This window comes from Engystomops pustulosus, chromosome 5, assembly GCF_040894005.1.
Source record: "Engystomops pustulosus chromosome 5, aEngPut4.maternal, whole genome shotgun sequence".
Lineage (NCBI taxonomy): Eukaryota > Metazoa > Chordata > Amphibia > Anura > Leptodactylidae > Engystomops > Engystomops pustulosus.
Window position 1 is genome coordinate 92,836,451 of NC_092415.1, and position 21,461 is coordinate 92,857,911.

Below are 21,461 nucleotides of genomic sequence, written 5' to 3' on the forward strand. Positions count from 1 at the left end.
TTTCAAAGTTTCAAATGTTATACTTTTTAGACAAAAAGTGATACCACAAATTTTTTTTGAAAGAAACCTTTTGCCGTTGGTCTTCTTTTTATATCCATTATTTGTTTTAAGTTTTCATTTTTTTTATGGATGTGAGAAGGTTTGAAGTTTTAGTAGCAACTTCTCAGATTTTCTTGAAATTTGAAAAATGAGAACTTTTTGGTGATCAATTCAGTTTGGAAGTGCCCTATAAAGGCTTATGTACTATATACCCCCACAAGTAACACCATTTTATGAACCTAACATCTCAACCTATTCAAATCAGCATTTAAGAAGCCTGTTAACCCTTTAATTATTTTTGCGGAAGCATATGAAAATGGAGTGGAAATTTTGAAATTTCAATTTTTGATTTCAATCTTTCCAATTTAGCCCTAAAATGGATACATTCAGAAGGAATTTGAGGTAAATATATATTCCTAATTTCTTGCCCTGCTTCTTCCGAGTACGGCAATACCAGACATGTGGATGTCAGCTGCTGTTTCCCCGCACAGCGATGTCCAGAACAGAGTTAGCGATACTGGGAATTTGGAAAGCCAATTTGGCTGCAAATATTTTGTGGTGCCACAGTGTAATTGAAGAGCCCCTGAAGTAAAAGTACAATAGAAACCCCCCAAAATGTCACCATTTCGGAAACTAGACCCCTCAAAGAATTTATCGGTGGTTGTGGTGAGCATTTTAACCCCCGACACGCTGGTCAAAATTGAATGCAGAGTAAATGGTGCAGAGTAAAAATTGCGTTTTTATCTCAAAAATGTCATTTTAGTGCCTCATATACTGTGCCCAACCCATGCCACTTTAGACAAACACCCCAAAAATCATTCTGCGGGTTGTCCCGAGTACAGCAATACCACACATGTGCCAATAATTTACAGACTGGGCACACAGTAGGGATGAGAACGGAAGGAGTGAAATTTTGATTTTCCAGCTCCGTTTTCACACGTTTGGATTTGGAGTGCCATGTCATGTTGGCAGGGCCCGTGAGGTGCCAGTGCAATAGAAACCCCCAATAAATGACACCATTACGGAAACTAGACCCCTCAAAGAATTTATCAGTGGTTGTGGTGAGCATTTTAACCCCCGACACGCTGGTCAAAATTGAATGCAGAGTAAAGGGTGCAGAGTAAAAATTGCGTTTTTATCTCAAAAATGTCATTTTAGTGCCTCATATACTGTGCCCAACCCATGCCACTTTAGACAAACACCCCAAAAATCATTCTGCGGGTTGTCCCGAGTACAGCAATACCACACATGTGCCAATAATTTACAGACTGGGCACACAGAAGGGATGAGAACGGAAGGAGTGAAATTTTGATTTTCCAGCTCCAATTTCACACGTTTGGATTTGGAGTGCCATGTCATGTTGGCAGGGCCCGTGAGGTGCCAGTGCAATAGAAACCCCCAATAAATTACACCAATAAGGAAACTAGACCCCTCAAAGAATTTATCGGTGGTTGTGGTGAGCATTTTAACCCCCGACACGCTGGTCAAAATTGAATGCAGAGTAAAGGGTGCAGAGTAAAAATTGCGTTTTTATCTCAAAAATGTCATTTTAGTGCCTCATATACTGTGCCCAACCCATGCCACTTTAGACAAACACCCCAAAAATCATTCTGCGGGTTGTCCCGAGTACAGCAATACCACACATGTGCCAATAATTTACAGACTGGGCACACAGAAGGGATGAGAACGGAAGGAGTGAAATTTTGATTTTCCAGCTCCAATTTCACACGTTTGGATTTGGAGTGCCATGTCATGTTGGCAGGGCCCGTGAGGTGCCAGTGCAATAGAAACCCCCAATAAATTACACCAATACGGAAACTAGACCCCTCAAAGAATTTATCGGTGGTTGTGTTGAGCATTTTAACCCCCGACACGCTGGTCAAAATTGAATGCAGAGTAAATGGTGCAGAGTAAAAATTGCGTTTTTATCTCAAAAATGTCATTTTAGTGCCTCATATACTGTGCCCAACCCATGCCACTTTAGACAAACACCCCAAAAATCATTCTGCGGGTTGTCCCGAGTACAGCAATACCACACATGTGCCAATAATTTACAGGCTGGGCACACGGCAGGGGTCAGGAAGAAAGAAGCACAATTTAGGTTTTCAAGCTTCGTTTTCACTAGATTGGTAATGGGGGGTACCCCCGAGGTACCAGTACAATAGAAACCCCCAAGTAGTGAACCCATTTTGGAAAGGGCACCCCTCAAAGAATGTATGTAGGCTTGTATGAGCATTTTAACCCCCAACACGCTGGCCAAAATTGAATGCAAAGTAAAGGGTGCAGAGTGAAAATTGTGTTTTTATCTCAAAAATGTCATTTTAGTGCCTCGTGTACTGTGCCCAACCCATGCCACTTTAGACAAACACCCCAAAAATCATTCTGTGGGTTGTTCCGACTACGGCAATACCACACATGTGCCAATAATTTACAGGCTGGGCACACGGCAGGGGTCAGGAAGAAAGAAGCACAGGTTTTCAAGCTTCGTTTTCACTAGATTGGTAATGGGGGGTACCCCCGAGGTACCAGTACAATAGAAACCCCCAAGTAGTGAACCCATTTTGGAAAGGGCACCCCTCAAAGAATGTATGTAGGCTTGTATGAGCATTTTAACCCCTAAGGTGCTGGCTAAAATGTAATACAAAGTGAGTAGTGCAGAGAAACAATTGTATTGCAATTTATCAAATATGCCATTGAAGTGACAACAGTACTTTGCCCAACTCATGCCACTGGGGAAAAACACATCAAAAATCATTCTGCGGGTTACCCCGGTTAGGGCAATACCCCATAGGAGGCAATAATCTGTAGGATGGAGACACGACAGGGCTCAAAAGGGAATAACTTGTTGGAGCACAGACATTGTACATTTTTTTTTTCTTTTTGGCATCATGAAAGATTTGTAGATGCCAATAGGGACCAGTACAGTAGAAACCCCTAAGAACTGACCCTATTTTGGAAACTACACCCCTCCATGAATTAATCTAGGGGTATAGTTAGCATTTTAACCCCACAGGTCCTTCCGAATGCCATTTTTGGAGCACACCCAGCACCTCTTCTGTGACCTTCCCTTCTTGGCAGTTTTGGGAACTACTCCTGGAAAGTGCTGCCCTGGTACAATACGTGATGTGGCCTCACTTCCAGATGTACTAGCACTCCCCCCTTCCTGGTCTCCAAAAAGAAAGTACTTTATTACCACCTCTTGAAATTCCAGGAAAGTTCCCCTCTGGCTGGCATATCGATGCAGCACATAAGCATTATACAATGCCATCTGCATGATGTGCACGGCCAGCTTCTTGTAACACACCCTCAACTTCCGCATGGCATTGTATGGCTGAAGCACCTGGTCAGACAAGTCCACCCCTCCCATGTATTTGTTATAATCTAAAATACAGTCTGGCTTGGGGGTTTCTGTACTGGCACCTCGTACTGGGACAGGGGTGGTGGTGTGCTCATGTATTGTGGTTAATACAAGGACCTCTCTCTTGTCCTTGTACTTAACACACAATACAGAGTCGCTGCATAGTGCCCTGCTTTCGTGCCTTTTAAGTTTTTGCCCAAGCAGCGACTTAGGGAGACCTCTCTGATTTCTGCGTACAGTGCCGCATGCTGCAGTATTTCTGGAAGAGAGGCACTTGAACAGGGTGGTGCTGGTGTAGAAATTGTCCAGGTAGAGGTGGTAGCCCTGGTCCAGCAGTGGGTGCACTAAATCCCACACTATCTTCCCTGTAACACCCAGGAAGGGGGGGCATTCTGGGGGCACTATAGTGGAGTCCTTCCCTTCATATATCCTGAACTTGTATGTGTACCCTGATGAACTTTCGCACAGCTTATACATCTTCACACCATACCTTGCCCTCTTATTGGGCAGGTACTGGCGGAATTGAAGTCTCCCTTTGAATTGTACCAGGGACTCGTCTATGCTCACATGTTTGGCGGGGGTATATGCCTGGGCAAACTTGGCACTAAAATGATCTAATATGGGCCTGACCTTAAATAACCGATCATAACTGGGGTCACCTCTGGGTGGGCACTGTGTGTTGTCAGTGTAGTGCAAAAACTTATGGATGGCTTCAAAGCGCATCCTGCTCATTGCCATGCGGAACATGGGGGTGTGGTACAGTATATCTGAGCTCCAGTAGTCCCTGATTGAAGGCTTTTTTACTATCCCCATAAGGAGTATTATGCCCCAATACTTGTGCATCTCTGCTGCAGTGACAGGGGTCCACCTGTAGGGTTGTGCATAAAAGGACGTGGGGTTTTGGGCAATATGTTGTGCAGCGTAGAGATTTGTCTGAAATATAATAATATTCAGCAGCGCCTCATCAAAAAAAAACTTAAAAAGTCCACTGCTCTGAGCCCTGTCGTGTCAAAGTTAATTCCAGGATGGCCCAAAAAGTCAGGGACCTGAGGGGTATAATTATCTGGGGCTACCCATGAGGGGTCAGTGGAAGCCCCAGAAACTTCTCCTGCAGAAGTCCCAGAAACTTCTCCTGCAGAAGTCCCAGGCACTTCTCCTGCAGAAGTCCCAGGCACTTCTCCTGCAGAAGTCCCAGGCACTTCTCCTGCAGAAGTCCCAGGCACTTCTCCTGCAGAAGTCCCAGGCACTTCTCCTGCAGAAGTCCCAGGCACTTCTCCTGCAGAAGTCCCAGGCACTTCTCCTGCAGAAGTCCCTGGAACCCTACGGCGCCTTCTTGGGGGCCCTTCCAGGTCACTGGAAGATGAGCAGGAGGATGATGATAGGTAAAAGGGACCATCATCCCCACTAGCTGACTCGGTGTCAGAGGCAAGCATGTTATATGCCTCCAACACGGTGTACGTCTTCTGAGACATTGCACACAAAAAAAATAGAGAACTAGAAAAATTAGATAATGTGCACCAAACTACACGGATAAACCGTCTAGCAGGCACACAAAAAAAAAATATATATAATGCACACCAAACTACACGGACAAGCCGCACAGATGGCACACACAAAAAATAATGTGCACTAAACTACACGGACAAGCCGCACAGATGGCACACACAAAAAATAATGTGCACTAAACTACACGGACAAGCCGCACAGATAGCACACAAAAAAAAAAAAGATAATGCGCACCAAACTACACGGACAAGCCGCACAGATAGCACACACAAAAAATAATGTGCACTAAACTACACGGACAAGCCGCACAGATAGCACACAAAAAAAAAAAAGATAATGCGCACCAAACTACACGGACAAGCCGCACAGATAGCACACACAAAAAATAATGTGCACTAAACTACACGGACAAGCCGCACAGATAGCACACACAAAAAAAAGATAATGCACACCAAACCACACGGACCAGCCGCACAGATGGCACACAAAAAATAATGCGCACTAAACTACACGGACAAGCCGCACAAATAGCACACAAAAAAAATAATGCGCACTAAACTACACGGTCGAGCCGCACAGATAGCACACAAAAAAAAAGATAATGCACACCAAACCACACGGACCAGCCGCACAGATGGCACACACAAAAAATAGCTACGTACGGGTACACCTACGGCGCTCTGGAAAAAAATATTACCAGGCACCGAAAAAAAACCTATGTGCACCGCGCAAAAAGGCGCTACAAATGCACCTAGCTTGCCCTAAGACAAACTAACTACCGCTAAGATTGCTAAAGATTATGTGCAGCGCTATTCACACGGCGCACTGAAAAGTGCGTCCAGTGCAGAACAACGCTAACACAGCGCACTGAAAAGTGCGTTTGGGTTCAGAAGGGACAGACAGGGAAAAACGGAAGACACGTGGGATCACACAAGGCGATCACACAGGGAACACACAGGACACAGGAAAAAACAGATAGGGATGGGAATTTGTAGGGAACAATAGGGATCAGATAAGGATCAGAACACTATTTATAGTGTAAAGGTGTATTTTGGTGCACACAGTAACGCTCTTTCCTCTCTCCAGCGATACCAAACCAAAATGGTGCCGCTGGAGGAAGAGGAAAGTGCTAAAAGCACGTTTTTTAGCCTAAAATCGCTGTAGTTGGCCAGTCAGGTTTGACTGGCCAATCACGGCGATCGGCGGGCGGGACCGATTTGATTGGTCAGGTGACGGAGACAGGAACTCCTCCTGCCTCTGTCACCCAAATCTCGTCCCGATGTCACCACGTCTCGCGACGTGGTGACAATTCTAAAATAGTATGCGCTCGCGCCGTAGCTGTACTGCGCTGAGCGCTAATCGTCGGAAGCTGCGCAGTACAGCTACGGCGCGGAGCGCTAAGGGGTTAAGAGTCTTTTAACTTTGCACCTCCTATTACTTTGCTTTACAAACTAAGACAATTTTACAACTTAGGCAATCCTGCTGTCACGGGTGCTCCTGCGACCCATGTTTCGGGTTGCAAGTGCACTTGTGTACCTCCATGTGCACCCTCTCGCCGGCAGCCACACTTGCCTAGCCACACTCCAGCGATGGTCTCCTTGCTTCAGAGTGCATGTCCCCACCTCTTAAGGCTGGAAACTATGGGAAATTATCTTCACAAAGGCAAAGGCATTTATAATATTTTATTAATATGCAATTAAAGAAATGTATGTATATGGCAGATTAATTCAATTATGTGTTTATGCCAAGATGAGAATACACCTATGAGAATCCTATTAACAAGCTTGCTCTTGTCAATGACATTATATTAGGGGACAAAGCTGGGAGGGCTTATCCCAGTAATTAATATTTAACAAGTCTCTACTTCAATTACCCTTGTAAATGCATGGGAACTGGAAAACGCACGTGTTTTTTTAGGCCTTCTGCACAGCCCGAGGAAACTGACTCATTTGATGGCCAAACTTTTCAGTGCTCACAATGTATTTACTGTTATACGGCACTGTAGACTGGCTTCAGACGGTATAATGTAAGGACTTCCCTTCTTTACAACGTGTGTAGTCTGTGGAATCGAGCTGACATTCGGGCCCATTTTCACAATCTGCACAGAAGGCCTTAGGCTACATTCACATTAGTCTGATGAGCAATAGGAAACTGTTCCTTTATAGGCTATATAAACCCCCCAGAGCTCTGTTAAAGATTAGATGCTTATACGAATATAGCACTGGTATACATAACTAAAAGGGAACCTGTCACCGCATTTTCACAAATACAGCTAGTGACAGCTTCTTGTAGAGACATATTAACTAACTTAAACCCTTCTTTTAGCTAAAAATTGTTTCCCTCTACTCTAATTGTGCACTGCTCCAGCCTTCTGTTGCCCAGCATAAGCCAAGAACACTGTATTCACTTTGGTGTCCCTGACAGGCAGAAATAATCACTCGCTGCACCAATCCCCAGCTGCTGTGTATGAGTCATCCTGCTCAGGTTGATTAGTCCTGCCTGGACAGTTCAGTAATTCTGTTTATGAATTGCAGCCAGCCTGCACCCAGCTTTTCTACAGTCCTGAATTTTTTAATAGTTTTTTGAGCAAAACCACTAGGTTCAGGGATTAGTAGATAGAATATGATATCTTTCTGCAGTAGTGTAGCTACAGCATCCTCAAGGTATGTTTGGTTCACAATGCATAAAAACAAATGGTAGATTTTCCTTTAAATACATGTGTGTGCAGTTTGGAAATGAAAGAATGTGCAAAGTCAGACAGAAAACTGGCGCGCGGACCTTATAAAATGTGCACCTAGTAATTAGAGCTTTATATGTCTAGTTGAATATTGGTAGACGGTCCCCAAATGCAAGGGAGGCAGAGCAGTGATATGAAGAGACACAGAGGTGTCAATCAAAATAAGGGATGCAGTTCAATGGCAACCTGGAAGAGGAGAAGAGCTTAACAGGCTAATTTGCATTGTTGGTTTGGGAGGTAAAATTCAACTTCTTTAAAGGGAACCTACCACCACAAATCTACCTATAAAGGTAGATTGGGTGGTAGGTGGATCATTGGGACGTGAGGATAGCCCTTTTAAGGGCTAATCCTCACGTCCCTGCACTTTTTTGAGAACTTTAATTTGATATTTATTCAAATTTACTTATGTGGCTACCGGGGCGTGGAGTAGCCGCATATGAGATTACACGAGGCGGCTACTCCACGCCCCGGTAGCCACATTACCCCTCCTACTCACCCATCTCGCCCCTGTTTCGGAGTTGTGACCGCGCAGGCGCGGGCCTGCTCTTCTGCGCATGCGCAGACGGCAGGCTCGCCGGACGAGGGCGCGCAGCTACGCGGAGCTGCGCGCCGAAGATGGGTGAGTAGGAGGGGTAAAGTGGCTACCGGGGCGTGGAGTAGCCGCCTCGTGTAATCTCATAAGCGGCTACTCCACGCCCCGGTAGCCACATAAGTAAATTTGAATAAATATCAAATTAAAGTTCTCAAAAAAGTGCAGGGACGTGAGGATTAGCCCTTAAAAAGGATATCCTCACGTCCCAATGATCCACCTACCACCCAATCTACCTTTATAGGTATATTTGTGGTGGTAGGTGCCCTTTAAGGTGTATTAACTTATTTAGTTAAAGGGGTATTCCCATTTCAGCAAATAATTTATATTGTTTGCTTAATGAAAAGTTAGATAATTATCCAATATACTTTCTGTATCAATTCCTCATGGTTTTCAACTTCTCTGCTTGCGGTCCTTCTATAGAAAACTTCATTGTATGTTTCAAGTGGACTGAAATGTGACCATGGTCACACAGGTGCAAGGCTCGTTATAACCCACAGCTCTGATTACTCTATGAAACTAACGATCTTTGTGACCACGGTCAGATTTCTGTCCACTGCAAGTAAATATGGAAGCTTTCTGTAGAATGACAGCAAGCGGAGATCTAGAAAACCTTGAAGAATTGATACAGAGTACGTTGGATAATTTTTCATTATACAAACAATAACATTCATTTCCCGCAATGGGAATACCCATTTAAGTCACAAGGGCTAGTTCCTTGTATTACCTAACATTACAGACTTGTTAACAAGTTAAGCTAGTTATGATAAACAGTGCTACATGTAGAGTAATAGACCCATATTGGAATCGGGTTTTGGCTCTGATTCATTAGGTGTATTTTAGATGTGTTAGATTCTAATGCTGAGGACTCTCCCTTGGCTCTGGTGATCTTAAACCCTTAATGACCGCCGTATCGGCTTTTTACGGCGGTCATTAAGGGTACTTCTTCTGACGCGTATGCTTTTCTACAGTGATATCACAGCCCAGACCCGGCACTAACACCCGGGATCGGAAAAACTCCGATCCCGGGTGTTTAACCCCTTACACACCGCGGTCATGCTTGATTTGCAAGTGTGTCCCCCGTGGATCGGACCCCCCCCCCCCCCCCCCGGTGTGCTTACTGGGGGATCCGATCCCTCCTGCCTCAGCCCCGGGTTCCGACGAGTGTCCCGGGGCTGTCGGCTCCTCTCTGTGCCGGGTTCCGCCTCCTGGCAGGACCCGGCTGTGTGTAACTGAGCATGCTCAGTTACTTACACTATACACTGCAATACAACTGTATTATTCAAGCCAAGAAGTAGAAAATGTAAAAAAAAAAAAATTAATCTTTTTATAATATAATTAAATAAATAAAATAAGAGTCCCATAATCTCCCCAGTAACACATAAAATGCAAATAAAGTATATAAAACACAAAAACACGTAAATATTTGGTATCACCGCATCCGTATTAATCTGTACAATAAATCTAAATCAATATTGAACCCGCTCGGTGAACTACGTAAAAAAAAAACTCGAAAAACTTCCCATAATATACAATTTTCCATCAAACACCATCACAAAATAATGTTCTAAAAAGTGATCAAAAAAAGTTGCGTTCCCTAATATGATACGACTGAAAAGAACAACTGTTTTCGAAAAAATAAGCCCTCAACCAGATCTGACAACAGAAAAATACAGAAGTTATGGCCCTGAAAAGTTGTCAATAGTAAAAACAATGCGATTTTCTCCAATATTGGTTTTGCTCAGGAAAATTGAGCAAAAATAAGAAAAACTATATAAATGAGGTATCACCGCAATCGTAGTGAACCAGAGAATAACGATAAAATATTATTTTTACGTTATGGTGAGCGGGGGAAAAAAATGCTAACAATCCAAAATAAAAATTGATGATTTTGTTTGTGTCCCCCTTGAAATATTTAATAAAATCTCATGACTAAGCTTTAGACTCCCAAAACAAATTATCTATACATTGTATCTCATCCCGTACATAATAAGCCCTCATATGTTCGCATTACCAAAAAAAAAAAAAATTTATAGGTCGTACAATGTGACAATACAAATCTGCTGTGAATGGCGCCTCTCATTCTATACTCGGCCGTGCGCCCGTACAGCAGTCACCATCACATATGGGGTATCAGTAAACTTGGGAGGAATTGGGCAATCAAGCGTTGCAGTGCGTTTCATCATTTAATTTATTCTGAAAATGTCAGTTTTGGCCTAAATGAATGTATTTTCCAAAAAAATTCTATAGTTTCTAAATCGCAGGTCCATATTTTTTAACCCATGTGAAACACTTAAAGGGTTAATAGACTTAATAGAAGTTGTTTTACATATGTTGAAGGGTGACGTTTCTATAGTGGGGTAATTTATGGGGTTTTACTATTATTTAGGCCTTACAAAGTCACTTGAAAGCTGAGTTGTCCCTCAAAATGTGAGTTTTGGCAATTTTCATGAAAATAGGAAAAATCGCACCTAAAGTTCTGCGCCTCATAACATCCTAGAAAAATGACCGGAAGCATAAAATATCATCGCAACATAAAGCAGATATTCTGTAAATGTTAATTATCAAACTTTTTGGGTAGGTGTCTGGAAAGCAGAACATTTCAAACTTGGAAAATGAAGAATTTTTACAAACTTTTGCCAAATTTTCACTTTTCAGAAAGAAACGCAAAACTTATCACTTAAATTTTATAACTAACAAGAAGTACAGTGTGTCACGAGAAAACATTCTCAAAACCACCTGGATATTTTAAAGCGTTCCGGAGTTATAACCAATTATCGTGAGACATGTCAGATTTGAAAAATCGAGTCTGGTCATTGAGCTGAAAACTAGTGTTGGTGATAAGGGGTTAAGGATCGTTTTCCAGACGTGAAAGCTCCGGACATTCTATTATTTGGATCCCCACCCTCCGACCCATTATAAGTTTAAAAGATTCTGGGGTCCCCAGCTTGTCCTACTCCCAGTGTACTGCTTTTATTTTTCAGCTGTTTTTGTATAAAGGAGCAAAAGATGTTTCAAGTTGCTCCCCCCCCCCCTGCTCCAGGTCTCCAGCACTATCGGTGACCCTACTATTCATTCCCATTTAAACATGTAATTATTGTACACTGTTACTGTGGGGTCTAGGTGTAAAAGCATAAGATAAATGTCAGAATGAGCCCTGACGTATGTGTGGTAGTTTTACAGAGATATTCAAAGGAGGTGGGCTTATAGCCAGTATCGGAGCCAGTGTACTGGTTTAAGACTGTATGAGGACTGATGATGAGGGTTGGGATTGACTCCTGTACATGGTTACCCCCTCTCTCTTGATTGTCCTTGGTTCCATTTGATTGCAAATGGTCTTCTTTCTGCTGCAAGTGGTTGGAGGGTGTGGGTAGATGGGTTGTTGCTTTTGTATTTATGTATTTTGTGTTTAAAAATTGGAAAATGTGTGTTTTCACTTTCTGTGTGTATGTGGGGTTTTTTAATGTTCCAGTACATACACTCATACCACATAAACCTAGGAGTAAAAGAGGCACATAGGTAATTAACATAGGTTGCAAAGTTCTCTACTTTTACATATTATAGGTTCTGAATATAGTTTATCTTAAAGTGATCTTGTTTTTGATGCCCTTTAATGAAACCCGCAGACATTGTTCATATTATGTGAACACATTGGGGCAGATTTATCAAGCTGTCTGAAAGTCAGAATATTTCTAGTTGCCCATGGCAACCAATCACAGCTCCCCTTTAAAATATTCATGAGCACTGGTTAAATGAAAGCTGAGCTGTGATTGGTTGCCATGGGCAACTAGAAATATTCTGACTTTCAGACAGCTTGATAAATATGCCCTATTGGGTATGAGCAGCAGCTCATGGCTAGTATACCTCAACACACTTTTTTTCTTTTTTACTGTGGAAATCAAACTTGCTCTGCAGAGCAAAGAAACAAATAAATGCAATACTGTATTTTTTCATTTATTTATTTTTTTATAGTGAAGCCTTTCACCAGTATACATCATGCCTACTATGGCATATCTTCAGCAGATGTGTTAAATGCAAAATAAGTAGAACCCATATAGACATAATTTTATGTTATATTTCAGACTAATTTAATTTTTTTCTCGTTTTAGATGGATCTTTGCAGGACTTTAATTGACTTGGCGTTAGAAGGACTTGCCTACTACCATACATATAACCGATTCTTCCTAGGCACAAGCGTTGTCGTGGGGTTTACTGGCTGGATTTTGTATGTCATTTTAATAATAGTGCAGAGCAACATGAGTATAATCCAGGCTTCTTCACATTGCAGTGTGGTAAGTATGCAAATCTTACAAGGAATGCATTTTTTATTTCTTGTTTAACCCTGTTCAAGTCTACTGTTGATGGATGATGATGGATATTTCATAGGCTCATTTACTTAAATTGTAACCGCCATCTGAGATAATTTTTAACCCGTTATCTCCACATCTGTCTTCCACGTTAATGACCAGGTCACTTTTGTTTTGTTTTTTTGTCAATGACTTCTTCAAGCTATACAGGCAGTCCCCGGGTTACATACAAGATAGGGTCTGTAGGTATGTTCTTAAGTTGAATTTGTATGTAAGTCGGAACTGTATATTTTAACATTGTAATCCCAACCAGAACTTTTTTGTTCTGTGTGACAATTGGATTTTAATAAGAACCAGGATTAACACTAAAGCTTCATTACAGACATCTGTGATAACTGTTATAACTGATCATTGTAGTCTAGGACTAAAGCACAATAAATTACCAATATCCAGAGGTCCGTTTGTAACTAGGGGTCGTATGTAAGTCGAGTGTTCTTAAGTAGGGCTCCACCTGTAATTTGTTTTATATATATAATTTTATGGGGCTTTCTTTTTTTGCGTAACAAAATGACGTTTTTAATAACACTTTAATAGAACTTTAATTAACCCTTTCTGTGCCGTATATTTTTTTTTTAAAACAATGCAAACAATTTTATGCCTTTATCATTGAATGTAAGTAGCAGAAGAAAAACATTCTCTTAGTCAATACGCATACAGCATTACCAAATTTATAGTTTTTTTTTAAACGACCATTTTTTCCACTTCCATTTCTCACCACCTTCAAAAATCTATAACTTTTTTTATTTTTCCCACATAAAGAGCTCTGTGACGGCTTATTTTCTGCGTAACAAATTGCACTTCATAGTAACAGTATTTATACCAGGAAGGGATTTAATAAACTTTAGCATCACAACCTTTCAAGCGCCAAAACTTTTGAAATGTTTTGTTAATTTGGCTTATTTTTTTGTGAAAAAACTTATAGATTTTCTTTGTACACATTTGTGGTTCATAAAGTTTTTATTATAGCGATTAATATGACGCATGATGAAAAATGTAAATTTGGGCTTCGTTTTCATTTGCCATTTATAATTTTTCTTTCCACAGGATAAATAATATGATTGTTTTATACTAGGTGTGGTGGTTCATAATGTGTGTGATTTTACTTATGTAATATGGTCTATTATATGTCTCTGACAGGCATCTTTTATGCCAGTTGGGAGACCCAGGGCTGCCATGCAACAACATTGGCGCCACACTATCTGGCTCACTTCTTCTGCTCCCGCTTAGACACCATGGTCCATGTTCAACCGTGGTGCCTAAGGGGTTAAACACCTGTGATTGGAGCAGGTAGTAGTACCACCAACACAAGCAGGACACTAGATCCTGCAAACTTCTTGTAATGCGACACTGTAGAAAGGTTGCATCAGAAAAAGTACACATAATAATTGCTGTGGTCGTATTTGTGGTATTTGTTCTGTACTGTAGTTGTTGGTGCATCTAGGTTGCTGGTTACTGATGTACCCCCTTAAAGTTGAGCAGTCTTGAACCATCAAAGGAAACCTACCACTTAGAATGGTAGGGGTAAGCTGTAAGTACCGAGCACCAGCTCAGGGTGAGCTGGTGCCGGTTCTTACTTTTGTTAGTGTTATAAACCACGGTATCGCGGTTTTAACACTTTTTAAACTTTAGAGCAGAAGGGGCAAGATCGCGCGCCTACATAGGAAATGCCGGAGACGTTGCACGCGCACGGTCGCGCGCAGCGCCGAAGCCCCTTCTGCTCTAAAGTTTAAAAAGTGTTAAAACCACAATACCGCGGTTTATAACACTAAGGAAAGTAAGTACCGGCCCCAGCTCACCCTGAGCTGGTGCTCGGTACTTACAGCTTACCCCTACCATTCTAAATGGTAGGTTTCCTTTAAATATTGCTCACCCCATTTAAAGGAAATTTTATAACTTTTTATATGTTTGTGTAGACGGAGGCATCCATTTTATCATGACTCAAACTTGCAAATTACCCTGACCTTTAGTCTTTGGGTCAGTATAATTACAGAGAAATTAATTTATTATAGGTTTTATTACGTTTTAATACATTTAAATAAAAATGTAAATCTTAAAAAAAAAAAAAACAACATTCTTCATTTCACCATATTCAGATACCTATAACTTTTATGTATTTACGTGTGTTTATCAGTCTTATCTGTGTAGGTGTCTTTTTTTGTTTATACGAAACATTTTCTGACATTTTCATTTATACAATTTTGGGGACTGTACAACCTTTTTATTGAAATTTTTATGTGTACCAAAAAAGTGATGTTTCAGATATTTGGATTTTTTACGGTAAACTGCAGGGAATAATCATTTTTATATTTTAATGGATCAGGTATTTTGGGATTTGGGCATACCTAACATGTTTATGATAAGGTTTCTGTTATTATATGAATAATTATAAAATATTATTATTTTTAACTTATTAAAAAATGTTTTGGGCCCCAAGCATACTTGAACCCAAAAAGGTACAATTGCACATCCAGTATACAACAATACTACTCTTTTGCAGTATATTGTGATATTTCTGGATCAGGGTCTAATTTAGGTGTCTTTATGACAGACTTTGGAGTATTGAAAAAACTCTCAACTTTCAATCCAAGCCAGTATAGCGGCTTTGCTTTAGGCAGTTAAAGGGAACCTGTCACCACATTTTACAAATACAGCTAGCGACAGGTTCCTATAGAGCCCTATTACGTACCTGACAGCCTTCTTTTAGTTAAAAATTTGTTTACCTTACATCTCTGCATATAAATTTTATCTTGTATTACCTAGCATCAGAGAGGGCATGTCCTGCTTTGCCGGACCCTTCCAACTACTTCTCTCCTTGTCTTATGCCTCCTTATTATTCACCAGTTCATGTCATGCAACCAGAGTGATGTCATCTAAGGTCCTATACCCTTTACATCTGCAAAATTAACCCCATGTGTGTATCTGATCACATGAAGTCTCAGTATTCCTCCATGGACTTCTACTCCTCTCCATCCTCCATGGAGGCTGCCGTGATTTTGTGATCAGATACATACATGTGGTACAGTTTTCCAATGTTAGGAGGCTAAAGGACCTTTTATGATGTCACTCTGGTCACAAGACATGAATGTAACACAAGGCACTGTATATAAAAAATGTATGCAATATTTCCTATGACTAAATAGAGCATTATATGTCTATAGTTGAATATTGGCAGCCAGTCCCAAAGTACAAGGAGGCAGAGCAGTGATTTTAAGAGGCAGCTGGCTGCTTTGGAGAGGAAAAGAGTTGAACCCAGGAGATGCGAGTCAGGAAAGCTAATTTGCATATCATAAAAACATCTGTAATTAAGGTACAGTGCCTCACTGGTAGCTAATTTTAGTTGATATGGAGAGGACATGTAACCCTTTATCAGCAGGCATAGCTGGTCAGGGAGGTAATTCTACTTTAAACGGTCACCAGCGGTACAGTTCTTTTTCTCCCCAAATGTTGGCACCATGACCTATTATTCTGTTTTGTGTGGTTTATGTGGCACATACAGTTTTTTTTTTTTAATGAAAATTAATTCTGTCCTGAGCAGATTGAGAGATCGGTCCCATTGTGTGGGTGGATTCTAAAGTTCATCTAGCATTTCATTATGTAGCAGTATTTAAACAAAAAAAAGATTGCATAGCAGTCGAAACGTTGCTTTTGGCTGGAATAAAGCACTCTTTGTGAGGTTAAACATCTGTGTTGTGCTGCGGTTTTCTACTTTTCTAAACAAATATATAACGGCTAATGTAAACCTTTTAAGATAAACTATAGGTACTATTTGGTGCTTTCAAAAAAGTATCTATTCTCCTAAAAAGTTTGTGTTCATAAATGTTATACTTAATAAATATAGTGCTTATTGCACTTTCTTTTCTAATCAGGATCTCTGCTGTTCCCCAGAAATGATCTTCTTTGGTTGGCTGCTCTGGTTCAGAGGCATGCAAACTTATTTTGGGGGATAAATAAACCACAACGGCTATTCATAATAGTTGTAAAGTATAGGTGTGACGGAAACCGTGACATTTTGGACCCCTAAAGGGTATCCAAGGTCGCTTAGTTATTCTTTTAAAACACTCCCAGAATGTACAGGTTCTGAGAGGCACAGGAAGTGATTTAAAGTTGTCCACACAACTTCCGGTTATGGCACAACAATAAATCACAGCCCTGAATGGCTATAAGATCCCTCTCACTAGCCTCTGTGAAATAGAACCTTATTAACCCAATTAAGCTGCACTAGTTCTCTTTTAATATAAGCACGGTAACATAACGGGATTATATAGGGTGGGGGACCAACCAGCATGTAGCATGTATATAATGGAGACACGGAAGTTGGGGTCCGTGGATCAAGATAAAAGAGCAACACAGGTTAAATTTAATATTTAATTGCCTTAAGGGCACAAAAGACAAACAGTACACGCTATATATATATATATATATATATATATATATATATATATATATATATATATATATATATATATATATATTAGTATTCAGTGTTTGGAGGTAAATTTGTTGCATATTAAAGGGAACCTGTCATCAGAAATTTGCTTAATAAACCACTAGTAATATGTTGTCAAGCAGTTGAACAGCTTCTAGATCATGTTTCTTTCATGGCCCAGTGTGGTGGCATCATCCAGAAAATGAACTTTTGAGATGTAAGTTTAGATGTATAAAGTGAGGGAGGTAGAGGGTTGAACGCTGAAGTCAAATTCTCCCTTCCTCTGAGCACCTCCTTCCATGTGATTGACATCATGCATACTTCAGGAGATCTGATCAATGATGTCCCTGGACTCAGAACCATCAATTACAGTGAAGGGGGCTTTCTAAGGCAGGGAAAGATTGACTTCAATAGTTAAACTCTCCACCTCCTTGACTTCATGAAAATAATTTACATTTCACTTCAAAGTTGATTTTCTGGATGATGCCACCACGCCAGGCCATGAAGAAACATCATCTAGAAGCTGCTCAGCTGCTTGGAAATGTACTGCTAGTGGTTTATTAGGCCAATTTCTCATGACAGGTTCCCTTTAAGTTAAATAAATTATATCAAGCTGTGAAATGTGTTTACTTGTGTTTCTTTTTGCTTGGTACCTCTTTTGTATGTTCATAAGAGAAAATGATTCTTCTGTAGATGACTAGATATGGGAGATAAATGAGAACATGAACCAGCAGAAAGCTTTTAAAAGGCCTTCTATTACAAAACAATAGCTCACTGTAATGGACTTTTGCGCATTCCTTTTTGTGAATTTATAGACAATCAGCTTTAATAGAGTCTGCACATTTTAATGGTGCCCTTTACTGCACATCAAATATATAAAGATAAACATTTGTATTAATAAACCCATTTTTTAATAAAAAGTCCTGTTTATAAACCTTGTTAAAAAAAGTTGATAAGATTTTTACTAAAAGCAACACAGAAATACTTGTTACAATTTACTACAGTGATTGTTTGTTATCCTGCACACCCCTTCTTCTCGATTTGTAACAAGTATGGAAAGAAGACAGAGATTGGCAAGTGCCATTCTACTTCTTCTTTACTACCTTTCTGCGGATGCAATTAATACAATGCCCTAAAATTGTTTCAGATGGTTTTCCTGCTACATGTAATCTGTGTTATGTACTGGATTGCTTACTGAATATGCCAAGTACTGTATCTGAATGTGTCTTACTAATACTAACTTATGAGGTCGAAGGTCAATTAATGACCAAAAAGGCTTAAGAAAAACAAATAAAAACACTCCTTTGCATGTACTCTTTTCTTTGTTATAAGTTTTGTACATTTTAACTAATGAAAACAGTTACACATTAACACGACTGGCAACTGTTTGTTGATATTTCTCTTCCATTTACTGTACAATAGGGAATTACCAAGCCAGAAGCAAATTATGTTCATTCTTGATTTATTCTGAGTGTTCAAAAGGTTCGTCCTGCAAATTTAGAGATAAAAAGTAACTACTTGCTGCAATGTGTTCTGTTCAGATTCTGATGCATGGGAATAATTATTTTTACATAACCAAATTATGTTATAAATTAGATTGTATTTTGTCTAAGCCTAATTTCCCTGTGTTTAACACAAATTTGATAGGGTGGCTGTTTGTCTTTCTGCTATATGTACATTTTAGCACTGATAAGTGAAATGGTAAATTTATATTATTTTCATGCAGTTATTTTTAAGAAATCCCCTAATTGTTTTTTTTTTCTTTTCTTTCTGTTCTGGAGCTTCTGTAATATAAATTATTAGCAAATAACTTAAACCACAGTTTTTGCAGTGAAATTACAGCGTACCTTAACTTTCAGATGATTTATCATGATGCCTCCATAAAGTATAAATCCAACTCTTATCTCTACATATAGGGGTCACCCCCACCTCTTATAAAAACCAAAGAACTTCTCCAAAATTAATACCAAAGGACGAATGGAGCACAGTGTTCACTAAAAACATGAAATTCATGTATTTTTATTTCATAACCATATTTAAAACACTCACAAATAAAAGTAATCACAGCAGGTGTAAATCAAAAGAAACCAATAGTTGCGGTCCAAAGCCACTAATCAAGCCGTAAGCACCACCCAGATATTGTCCAAGTCCCTAGGATAATATATCCACAGGACAAAGGTCTATACTGTATATAATGACAATGCCAGATAAACCAAATGCTCTGGACATTCGTAATTAGACCAGTGTCTTACCAATTGTGCTTGAACGGTGTGTTAAAAGGTCCTGTTTAAAAGACGTGTTGAGAGTATTCTGCATTGGCCCCAGCATCTCTACAACTATTATTTTTTGTGAGCTCAAATAAACTTTGACCCCTTCCCATCACAGGAAGTAATAGTACTGCATGGGAAAACTTGATAAAAAAAGGGCTGTGTAATGAAGGTGCAAAGTTGTAGCTTTGCGCTTCTATACATCTCCTCCCTCTACCACTGAAGTTAGATTGCCAGGCTGTGAGCTCTGTGAAAGAGCAGGAGGAAGGAGCAGTACAGGAGCACAAAGATGAGGGCCAAGAGCTGAGCAGTACAGACAAGTCACATGTTGTTTTTTGAAATGCATTCAAACCTAATGCCAACCCCTGGGACTACACAGAGGATTCTGTCAGGGTGCAAGGTAAGTTATAACCCACAATTATATTGTAATGCAATGGAGCTTTAATGGGCTTCTATAACCTGTCTTTAGTGAAAATGAGGTCCCTGATGACAGGTTCACTTTCAGGACACTTTTACTCGGGCAATTTGAAAGTGAGGCACTATACAGACATGGTCATTTACATCAGTCCCTGGTCTGAATATCCGTCTAAGAATTGTAGTTTAAAGGGGGATCCATGGGATAGTTCACAAATATCAAATCAGTGGGAGCCACTTGGTACCAACCTTTATCAGCAGTTTCTAGCGGAGTCCGGAGCACAACTCTGATCACTCTGTGGTGGCAGCTATGCGTTACTGCGGCCATTCCCAGATGAGCTGCTGTTCCCCAGCCAACCCTTTATACAGGTTGGGGATTCTAAGTGTATGGGTATAAATATTGAAATTGAAAAATCCTTTAAATAATCACAGGAGAGGCACACATTGCAGGCCATGCATAGACTGCTGACAGCTGCAATCAAACAGTATGAAAACAACACTGTAGGTAATCTTGTTGAAATCATTGGATACTTTGTTTATAATAATTATATATTTTTTTTCCATAATTTTCTTTCATTTTTTTTCAAGGGATCATCACAGCTTGTGAGCGTGGGTTTTGGTGCTCTGGGGTTGTGCACAATATTTTTCCTGATGGTTCAGTCAAGTCCATGGACATATTATGTCTACTGTTTATTACCTGTTCATATCTGGTATGCTGCTACAAAAAAGTAAGTTGAATGCACAGTGAGTTTCTGACAAAATTGTATTTTTCTGTATTGTGTATACCATTGAATGTGGCACAGGCACATCTGAGTACTTCTGCCTCATCTCCCCCTCAATAAAACTTCTGAGGATATATCTAAGCAGTGGTGTGCATATGGAGGTCAGAGTTTGCAGTGGCGACCAGGCCATGAAACCTCACACCATTTTTCCCATGGCCGGGGCACCTTACCTACACAAGGCCAAGAAGTTGCTGTTAATAGGAATCATTGGGGCCAGAACAGGCTGCTTGAGTTCTATTTATGGGAAGATAGAATAAAACAATGGGGCAGATTTATCAAGCTGTCTGAAAGTCAGAATATTCCTATTTTCCCATGGCAACCAATCAATGCTCCCCTTTAAAATATTCATGAGCACTGGTAAAATGAAATCTGTCCCATTGTATGTACAAAATGCTGGTACAGTTTATTATGAGGGCAGCACTACCGGGTCCATTCTCTGCAAACGCCCCTGTCCTACAACATTGTTCAGCTATGGCCAGAAAAGGCTAAATAACAGTCAAAGTGCTGGAAGCTAAGTGATTTTATTGTTCCTTTGATTGCAGCCGGTTAATTTAATGGCACTGCCCACTTCTGCACACTACTCATGTTGAACAATCCTGTACTGCAGTAGGGGCCTAAAACAATCAGCCCCCAAAAGCAGCACTCATATGGAGCACTGTTCTCAAGCACTGTGACAAGGTTATTTTAACACATGAATATGCTTTGATTTAGACCCTTCTATTGTGGCTTTAACTGAGTCATTAGGGTTGTAGTGCTGCTGGCGGACTTATGCCCTAAACTCAAGTTTCTGAAGTCTCTAACAGGTTTGTAACTAGCTTTCATGTTCCCATCAACTCTGACAAGCTTGTAGCCGGTTGTAGAATTCAATAGTTTTTGGTATGAAAGAATCCTGGAACACATCTGATAGTAGTGGTTACTTATATGGTTCTGCTGTTGGAGGATTGTGATGTGTAGTGGTTGTGAGTCGTATGTCATA

General features: G+C 40.3%; 1 protein-coding gene across 12 annotated transcripts in view; it reads left to right on the top strand.

The window, feature by feature from the left end:
• The window catches only part of PIGN (phosphatidylinositol glycan anchor biosynthesis class N), a 249,710-nt gene that overhangs the window by 100,924 nt on the left and 127,325 nt on the right, over positions 1 to 21,461 (top strand). For all 12 annotated transcript variants that reach the window (XM_072152718.1, XM_072152720.1, XM_072152713.1 and 9 more), the window contains 2 exons: positions 12,339 to 12,521; positions 20,292 to 20,431. In XM_072152718.1, the coding sequence (XP_072008819.1) occupies positions 12,339 to 12,521; positions 20,292 to 20,431 (323 nt within the window). The remainder of the gene's footprint in view (positions 1 to 12,338; positions 12,522 to 20,291; positions 20,432 to 21,461) is intronic.